This window comes from Sinocyclocheilus anshuiensis, unplaced genomic scaffold (assembly GCF_001515605.1).
Source record: "Sinocyclocheilus anshuiensis isolate Anshui unplaced genomic scaffold, SAMN03320099.WGS_v1.1 scaffold1957, whole genome shotgun sequence".
NCBI lineage: Eukaryota > Metazoa > Chordata > Actinopteri > Cypriniformes > Cyprinidae > Sinocyclocheilus > Sinocyclocheilus anshuiensis.
In genome coordinates, this window is record NW_015537935.1 from 147,014 (window position 1) to 157,575 (window position 10,562).

The window sequence follows — 10,562 nt, forward strand, 5'->3', positions numbered from 1 at the left end:
TGATAATGCTAGATAACTTTGATAGAAAGGTATGTAATGGATTACAATCAACCAAAAATTATTCGGACAGCTGTTAGTATAACCGTATTTACACAACTATCAATACTTAGTCGGGCAACCCTTAGCCTTAATGACAGCCTGTAGTCTCCTGGGCATGCTGTCATCCAGGTTCATGCAAACCTGAACTTCAATTTTTTTATCCTTCGGTTATTTTCACACTTAATTATGCCCATTAAAATGTATTTTACAAGTTTTTGTTACTTTCACTGTTCTTCTTTTTTTGCTCTATGGTACATCATCTTTCATTTAATATCATTAGAGCTGCTCCATTGCAGCGGCTTAGTACTGTAATTACGCACTTTGCTGTAATAATGCTGGGAACCACTCGTTATAAATCTCCTAACTGATATTCCAAAGCCACTCATATAATGCAGAAACGCTCAAGCAAGCAAAACATGCACAACACGTGCACGTATTTGTACTGGAGCAGAATGAGAGGGACAAGTAGTACAGCCTAGCGCATTTCACACAGGCTGTTAGATTCACTTTCGCCAGAAAAGTGTAAGGTTGAAAATAAATGATGTTTATAGTGAATGCCCCTATAAATGGTCTTATTTTTACGGTTTAGTTTTAATCCAAATGATGCGCGTGCTAAGTGAGTGAACATCAAAGATCACACAACAGAATTGTGCGCGCTCTCTCGCACTTACTTGTTTTTGACATATCCGACCGAACTACAAGCTTTCCAGTTATGTCTGTGAGAAAGGCATATTAACTCGACAAGCTCGCGCATCTGCGCCGCCGCGCGCTCAACCCACTCAGTGTGCTTTGCCTATCAGCTCGCACACGTAAGCTATACAGGCGTACTGAATACTGAATTTTAACATTATATTCATTGCATACATATACTTCGTAGACATTCTTAATCTCTAATAACCATTCTGCTGTCTGTTGTTCTGTTGTCGGTGTTTCTTTGTCTGAATACGGCACTTTTCGCATGCTGTGTGGTATTGGCATTTGGTATCGGGGCATTTTAACGAGTACGAGTACGAGTACAGGAGCTCAGTATCAGTGCATCCCTACTTTTAAGTGTATTTCCTCATCTGAGGAATTTCAGTGCCATATTCAGTGGTTTGTTGGTGTGATTTCATGCACAGAATCGTTTAATACGAACAGGAAAAAGACACTCCCATTTTACTGGAACTCGGACGCTGAACTGACATCAAGTTCATGTAACACATCAAACATTCTACAATTTAAGACTCAGGGTCAATAATAAAATTAGCTCCATGGTCTAATGGTTGCCTTCTCTGCTCAACTGAGAGCTGTAATGGGCAACAGTGATTTAAAAATGTGCTCAAACATCATTCAGCTTAGAGATGCTGGACATTCATCATTAAAATCTCCAGACATTTTGTGGAAAGTGTTGTCATGGCTGAGACAAACCCGTGCAATGGAGACTCAGTCCTCACCACACAGATCTACCCTTCACACTGCTTAAGAGAGTTGTACTTCATACATATTAGAAAACGGCAAAATTATCACAAATACTGAACAGACAATATTCCAAATGAATGCATTTTAGTCACAATTGTGTCGATGTTTAGATGTGCTTTTTTTTTTTTTTTTTACAATGTACATGTTGTAGAGGGGTCATATAATCTATTATATTCTCTCTTTTGAAATAAATATGAAAACATGGTCTATGCAAACTAAATGTCTAAACTCAGAACTTCCTCCACAGTCCAAAGACTTTATTGAAACTAAGCCTGGCCACATTTACACATTAACAATGACTATTTGGTGTTTAGACACAGGACCATTTATTTAATGAAGTTAGGTTATAGAATAGCTTCACTCACCTTCATGTCAGAGGTTTCATTCTCGAGCTTGGACAGGTGGTGGGAGTTGTCCTGAAGCTCACGGCGCAGGTGAGAGTTCTCCTTACGGAGATCCTCCACCTGCCGCACCAGCTGGTCATAGGAGGCCGTTGGGTATGACATCATCACTCGATGGGATCCCTGAGAAGATCAGAGGGCAGGGGTCAGTCAATGCAATCTTAATCACATCCCTAGGGTCATTATGAATTCACTGTATACAGTTGATATCATGACAGTCAACAGTACATCCTTGGAGAACCATATTGAAAAAAACAATTTACTCAAGGTGGTCAAGGTGTTTTAAAGCTTAAGATGGTCAATAGTTTTTGGAAAATTATTCTGGTTTTGCTGGTACAAAGTAAAAAATAATAGAAACAGTCCCACATGTTGTCATAGTTTTAATGTTTTTGTCAAAGACCTTTTTTAAAGTGAGTGAAGTGATTAACTATACAACCTACCCTATTTCTACCTATTATCTTATTGGTTAGTATGTATTTTAAATCTATCAGTTTGACATTCTGTTCTTTAAAAAACCTTAAAACCTTCTGTTCTTAAAAAAATTGTACTGAAAAATTGCTATTTTTCAGTTCTTTCCTTTACAGTTCAACACCGATCAGGCATAACATTATGACCACCTTCCTAATATTGTGTTGGTCCCCTTTTTTCCTACCAAAACAAGTCCTGACCCGTCGAGGCATGGACTCCACTAGACCGCTGAAGGTGTGCTGTGGTATCTGGCACCAAGATGTTAGCAGCAGATCCTTTAAGTCCTGTAAGTTGCGAGGTGGGGCCTTTGAGATACAGTGGGTTAATGACTTATTTTTCAGTGTTACAATTACCCCCAAACACTCTTAGCAATTGCCACCAATGGGGCAATTGTATAACACTCTGACTTCTTGCATTTAATTTAATATTATAGTCTTGTCCTTATAAGTGGAAATATATCAATTGTATTAATAATTAGTGCACCTATATTTGTGTCTTGTATCAAAACATGACTAATGCATTTCAAGTAGTCTGTAGGTCATGAAGGAACATGTAAAAAATGTTACAATTGCCCCGGTCTCCCCTACTATACAGCAAATCTCAACTGCTTGATTGCTTGTATTGTTTTAAAATGTAAACTATATTATCATAAAGCTTTAATCTGCTGAATACGACTAAGGCATGATGATTTTTAAGAACGTTAACATTGAGATTTTCTGCAAAACTGCTTTGAAAAGACGTGTACTCTGAAAAGCATTATACAGATTTGATTTGACTTCAAAAAACAAATGCAGCATTTTTTGTGTACAGAAAATATAAAAATGCAAAGCCACATCTGGAATACACAATGAAAGCAAAGTCTGCCTTTAAGCTTGTGGATGATCAAGTTCCAAAAAATCATCACCAAGCCATCTGTCTGTATAAGCAGAGCCTCTCTGCGGTTGATATGACAGGTTTGCGTTATTCACGGCTGTGTTAATTCTCTCTGTGACTGGTGCCAGCAGCTCTTCCAACCCTTTTTCACCATCCCCCACTATACTCCAGATCAGGAAGACATTAAACATTTCTCTGCCACTTGCCTTTTCTACTATCCCTTGCGTCTGTTTTTCTATGCTACTGTCCCTCCAGTACTAACAGACATTCACACACCCTAAGCACTTCCTAAGCACGCCTTTGTATTAATTGTGGCCATGTTTGTAGTTGAGATTTACAGTATGGAGGAAGAAAACAGATGTCTGTATTTGCGCCTGTGTAATGTTGTCTTCAAACAGAGCTGGGGGATGGGGAGGCTTCAACCTCATATATCTTTACAGTGGAGTCTACAGCACCAATGTCATGATATAAACCTGCAGATAATACCACTATAGAGGACAATTTAGCACAGCACAACCTAACACTGCCCATCGCATCTTAAAACACCCTAAACTAGTCCAACACATCTTAACACAGTCTAAAACACAGTCACACACACCTTAACACAGTCTAACACAGCCTAGCACACTATATATCATAAAGCCTAACACATACTAAAACAACATTAAAACAGTCCAATACATCTTAACCCTAACAGACCCTAGCATAGCCTAAAACATCTGAACACAACCCTAAATATAGCATAGCTTACCACAAATAACCGATTAATCTAACGATTATTAGAGCAGTTAGTCGACTAATCGTCGATTATTTCACAGATTAATCAGTAGGCTGCTTTCTCTGCTGTTTTCTCACTGCTGTCATTGTTGTTGTGTGTTTATTTTGTTATTGAGAGCAAAGCGCATATTTACATATTCATCTAAATGCATTTTTCAGCAGCGTGGGTGGCATCGAGATGTTTGCTAACAGTAAAGCGCTGCTTGCATTTATCAATATTTTAACACATAAAAGAATAAAGAACAAACTTTGCCGTGAGTATATCGGTGGCTTTACACATAACAACATTTTTTGTTTGTTGTTTTCTAAAACTTTCCCACACTCTATTGAATCGGCTTCGTTTGCGCTCTAAAAGCAACAGCATCAGCACCATATCTTCTTCTTTTTGGACTGCATCCAGGAGGGCTGAATTACAGTCTTGTGCTACAGCACCACACTGTTGTAAAGCCCTTAGATCAGATTGTTTGAAATCAAATGACTATTCGACAAAAAAAACAACAAAAAAAATTTGTTGACATTTTTTTACTGTCGACGTAAACATATTTACACAACCAGCTGTAAATTTTACAGTATGAAATTGTAATTTACGAACAAGAAAATTGCAATTTAAACCAGTAAATCCAACAATGCACACTGTTACTAAACTCTATTTTATATGTTTAACATATACATATATATTATAATTTGATTTGCCCTTTTTTACGTCTAAAAACTGTACAGTAACAGTATTTTACTGTAAAAATTTGATCTTTTACAGTTTTTCCCTGTATGTAGTACTACGGGAACTTACTGTTTACTTGTTTGTTTGTTTTTCGTAACGTTTTTACATATTTTACAGTTAAAATTACACTCATTTTTTTACAGTGTGCCTACTGTATCATTTTTGAAAGGCAAATTTCTAAGGCCTCAAAATTGTCCCCATGATCATAACTTGTACTCAATCAACTACTCTGTTATCCAATTGATCGTTCATATTGTTTAGCAAGTAAAAGGCCTTTATAATGTTCCCCTTCAGGTTTTGGTTCACATGTCATTTTGCTGTAAAGTTTTTTTTACTGATTTTTATACAGTAAACATAAGAATATTTTTTTATATGAACATTTACTGGAATGAAGCAACTTAGGTTTACTTGATTATCCATACATCATTTCTGGAATTATAAACTAAATAACTTTTATCATAAAACTAAGCATTTAAATACAATCTTTATTTTATTTTATTTTTTTTATTATTGGGAGATGAAGAGTGACAACTGATATTCATGCATTTTGTATAAGTGATCTGCTAAACACTGTTATAAAGATCTCAATGATACATTACAGACTATTAGCATTTCACCTTACTGTTTGGCCATCTAAATATCAGCAACCGTACCAAATTGGATATTTTAGCTCAGCTTGGGCCTCTGCTTAAAACTAAGGTGTTATTTCTTCTTCAAGTATGAGCTCCATATCTCTCCCACAGCAGGGTGTTTTCAAAAGAGCGCCTGGCATGTTGGACACATGGCCTAATGGTTAGAGAGTCGGACTTGGAATCCAACAGTCACGGGTTTGAGTCTCAGTACCGGCAGGGATTGTAGGTGGGGGGAGTGAATGTACAGCGCTCTCTTCCAACTTCAATACCATGACTGAGGTGAGACCCTTGAGCAAGGCACAGAACACGACTAGGTGTGTGTGTTTGTTCACTACTCACTACTGTGTGTGTGCGTGCACTTGGATTGGTTAAATGCAGAGCACAAATTCCAAGTGTGGGACACCATATTTGGCTACATGTCATGTCCCTAAAAATGTAATGCTGCTTAACACACAATAACACAGGCCAGTATAGTGTAACATTACATAACACAGCCCAGCATATCTCAGTGCAACCCTATGTTAGCTTAATATAACACTTATTATAAGCATGTTTGGGCTTGTTGTCGAAGTAAATAAGAGGAGTCACAGATTCGGTTTTTGAGCTTATTTTCAGAATACAGTCACAAATTCGGACTGGCTAGTGCTTGGTCTCCACAGCACAAGGAAGTCCCCCACCTACTGTTGAGTTGCATTCAACATAATGTGTAAATGTGCACATGAGAGAAAGATTTATTCAATGACCTAGACGGCAGTTGTTTGTGACAAATACAATAGGCCTATTTCATTATTATTGCCCCCCCTATTTTTAACAAAAGAGTGGGTACAGCCATTTTTAACTTGAATGTGTCAGTTGTTTCCAATTATTTTAGCTGTTCAAAAACACTGTTTGATATTGCAAACTGGTATATTATTTTAATTTATTACTGTAACCATAAACACACTGGTTTGCAGTGCAAATGGTTTTAGCGTTTACTGCACTTTGTTATTTATTTACCCCTCACATATTTGCAGGAGCTTTTTTGAAAATGAAGGTGGATAAAAGGATTTACTTAATTAAAATATACTTTAGTTGTAGTTGTGAATGTATATATATATATGTATGTACATATGTATATGCACATTTATGCTACAGGAAATAAGATAATAATGATGCAAACGCCTATTACCTGACACCCACACACACCCAGAAACCCTAATGCAGCCTAACACATTGTAACACACCTCAACAAAGCCCAACACAGCACAGTTTAACAGAACATAATACATCTTAGCACAGCACACCACACTACAGTAAATCTTGCTGAGTTATCATTTCTAATACATTTATCCATTCAAATAAAGATTTTGGTTAGATAATATTCTCAGTGGAGATGCCAGCACAGATACAAAATACCAAGGCATTCACTGCAATCACGATGATCCCCTAATTGTCTAAATTAAGTCTCTGTAATTCTGCTCTAACAGCCCTCCATTAGTCAAATAAAGATTTACTCACAAACAGACTGCCGCGTTTTCCAGACTGAACAGTTTCCAGTCTCAGCCAGTGTTAAACTACATTACCAGAGCCAGCCAGACCCCAGGACATTAAAGCAGACCTCTCTGGAGGACATTGTGCCTTTATATGCTCGGGTGAGGTCCATCGAAGGACAGGCTTGATTATGTAAAGATAATGCACAACCCCAAAATCAATCAGTTAAAATTCAGACTCACAGATCAATGAAGAAAACCAATTTGCTAGGAATACGACGGCCAGAGCAGTGGCTGACTTTGACGCAATTGCTTTTAGATCATGAGGACACCATGAACAGAGTATCTGTAATTTCAGCAGGGTTTGGACAGCATGAATTATTCTGGACAGCACAGGAGACCCTAAATTGAAAGCTGGTGCGTCAGATAAGACATAAAAAGAGAGGGGGAGAGAGCTGAAGGACGGAGAGATGTTTGATGATGAAGCATGTGTGAACGTCCACAGGGATTTAAGCAAAGCTGGTTCATCTTTTTCATCTGGCTAGTCTTGTTCCAGATCTAATAGGATGAATGCATGACCAATTGGGCACCATGCAGACACTTTAGATGTTTCTGCATTTTAATTGACTCCTGGAGGTGTTTCAATAACCGTTAAATTAATGAAGTCAGGAGAGGAAATGGCGATTCCTCTCTCTTTTTCATCTTTTGTGCTTTTCGTGCTCTGCTGTATGTGCTGCAGTGGATGCTGGGTAATCTACTCTAAGATCTATCCCTTGAGGAAAATAACTGGAAGAGTGTTAGTGAGCTGCCAATGCGGGGCAGCAGTTCTCGACGGTTGCCATGGTAACACCCAATCCCTGCTCTCTTCAGGAGGGAATTCTCTAAAAATCTCAGCATCTGATTTTGCATTGTGACGAGACATACCCAAACGTACAGTTTGTCTTACTGTATGTGCTGATCCTCAGATCTACAGCTGTACAGCACACCTCCCCTGGGCTACATGGAAAAGACGTCCAATATCTAATTAAATGACACATAGAGGAGAGATACACACAAGCAGGGGCGTGTCTAGAGCATTTTAAATGGGGGGGCCAGAATTTACTAAAAACAAGCCTATGGCAAGACATCTGGTAGGGGGGGCACCTGGGGTGGCCAGCCGAATTTCAGGGGGGGCCGGTGCCACCCCTGGCCACCACGTAGACACGCCCCTGCACACAAGCTCAGGGCAATAAAATAATGGTCCAGCTTTGGTTTAGTGTACAAGGAGACCCAGGTTTGATTCTAGAGACCAAGATTCTGTTTCAAATAAATGCTGTTCTTTTGAACTTTCTACTCATTAAAGAATCCTGAAAAACATGTTTCCACAAAAAATATTAAGCAGTTTTCAGCATTAACTATAAAAATGATTTAAAAATTACAATTATTAAAATTATTAATATTTCTCAATAATTGATCATTACTGAGCATCAAATCAACAAATTAGAATGATTTCTGAAGGATCACGTGACACTTAGTAATGGCTGCTGAAAAATCAGCTTTGCATCACAGGAATAAATTACTTTTTGAAGTATGTTAAAAATGAAATCAGTTATTTTAAATATTTAAAATTTTTATTTAAATATGATTGTTTTACTGTATTTTTATCAAATAAATTCAGACTTTGTGAGCATTTGTAACTTCAAATAAACCAAGCACAATTACATTATCATTCAATTTTTATTTTTATTGTGAGCAAACCACACTATTTGCAAACTGATTATATAATCTTTGAACCCTGAATTTGTTCTGATTCTTGATGCAGGCTACACAGTCTCTACTTAAAGATACCAGAAATGATCCCAGAACAACTAAAACTAGACATTAGTCAGGATCAAGCAAGCTTTTGCACCCTTTTACATTATATTTAATTAGGAAATTGACTTTCTGAAATCAGAGAATTGCGAAAATAAATTTCTTCCCAGACCTTTCTTTAATAGATAAGTGATTCAGTCATAATGATTATTGTTTTGACACAGAAAAGTTTCTGAAAACGATTCTGTTACGACTGAATATTTAGAGGTCAAAATACAATATATGGTCAAAAGTCTAATAAGATTTCCTTTGTCAGGTGAACAGAGAATCTGTGATGTTGTGTGAGTGACTCTGATGCACATGAGTGGCTGTGACTGTGTCCTAAAGTACTCTATAACTGTGATATAACAAGAGCCTGAGGCTCTTCAGTCATGCACACACAACAGCTGAAAAACACGCTAAGAGTACAAATGATGCGAAAGTCAGCAAACAGCCTCACTGAAACAAAGTCATTTATCAGTCTACCAAATAATATAATATAAAATTATATAGTAATTTGTGTGTTATATTATATTATAAGACAGACCAGAGAAAAGCAAATGAGATAAAACAGATTTAATATTATTTACTGATTTATTCCATTTAAGAAAGTAAAAAATATTGTAACCAGACATGCGTTAAGCAGAGGGTTTCTGATACGATGAACTGAAGTAGGCCACAAGCAGCGGGAATGAGAACAAAGAAGATGGAGGATGCTTACCCTCCTCCCCCCTCCCCGACCACATCTCACAACAACCATTCACTCCTAGACCGTCTGGTTACCAAGGAAACAGCACCTGCAAAGGAAGGCACCATGCCTGAGAATCCCTTCTGCAAGCCAGCAGGCCATGTGTTTGTTAAGAGACTATGTTAACCCGACTGTAGCTCGGCTAGCGCTGTATTGTGAACGGTTTGTATAAAATGGTGGCTACAAATTCAAGCAATTCACTCATTAGCCAAGAGGGGGAATGTCAGACATTTCATTGAGAATATGGTTTTGGATTGTTCCAAAACTAATAACCCTTTTTCAACCAGTCAATTGAATTGCGTGGACTATAATTAAAAAATGTAATGAAGGCATTTCTTTTAAAGCTGATCCTGCGTGAGTGCTGTACAGTAGTCTCAATGCCAAAGAGCCATCAATCAACATTATAAGGTCTCTGAATTATTCAGTGTAATATTAATGACTCATCACAATGAATTATAGTGGTCAGCATAATTTTGCAGGACAGCAGAATGGTGCTGCAAGAAATATGCAACCATAGATTTTTCCGACCTTTTTTAAAGGGGTCATATGATGTTGCTAAAAAGAACATTATTTTGAATAACAACAACAACACTGCAGTAACCTTCATCATATGCTCCACATCATCAGTTCCAACCTCCCTAAAGACTGGAAAATTAAACTGAAGCTCTGAAAAGTGCAAGTACAGATCAATACTGTGTTTTGATCAGGCTTGAGTGAAACAAAAAAGTACCACTGACAAGTTTTAGCTCCAAAAACTTGTCTCACACATGTCTTTCAACAGAAATACATCATATCTCATGGGACATATCAATCTATGCTGACCACAACATTACTAAACCATCATGAAAATCAGCGAAGACATTATACATATTACGTATGCCAACACGATCTCATGATAATTCATAACTGTTTCACGTTTTCATATGATCTGCCTACTCTCCAGTGACAGCCAGGTTTAGGGGTGGATCTTCATGTTTACTTTTTTTCTAAAAAGCATACGTTTTTGTATGAATCACATCATATGAATTCATACAAAATAGCTACATATAAGAAAACATACTGCACATCAACAGCCCACAAACCATCTATTTAAACATAAATAAAACATATTTAAAAATAAATGAAATATATATATAAAATAGTTAT

General features: G+C 37.3%; 1 protein-coding gene across 2 annotated transcripts in view; it reads right to left on the reverse strand.

Moving 5' to 3' along the window:
* Positions 1-10,562, reverse strand: part of LOC107658524 (adenomatous polyposis coli protein 2-like) — a 30,490-nt gene that overhangs the window by 17,930 nt on the left and 1,998 nt on the right. The window contains exons 1-2 of one of the 2 annotated variants that reach the window (XM_016447126.1): positions 6,867-6,941; positions 1,863-2,021 (exon numbers count right to left, since the gene is read on the reverse strand). In XM_016447126.1, the coding sequence (XP_016302612.1) occupies positions 1,863-2,006 (144 nt within the window). In that variant the 5' untranslated portion in view covers positions 2,007-2,021; positions 6,867-6,941. Of the gene's footprint in view, positions 1-1,862; positions 2,022-6,866; positions 6,942-10,562 lie in introns of those variants that run through there. The other variant, XM_016447119.1, reaches the window with a different exon arrangement.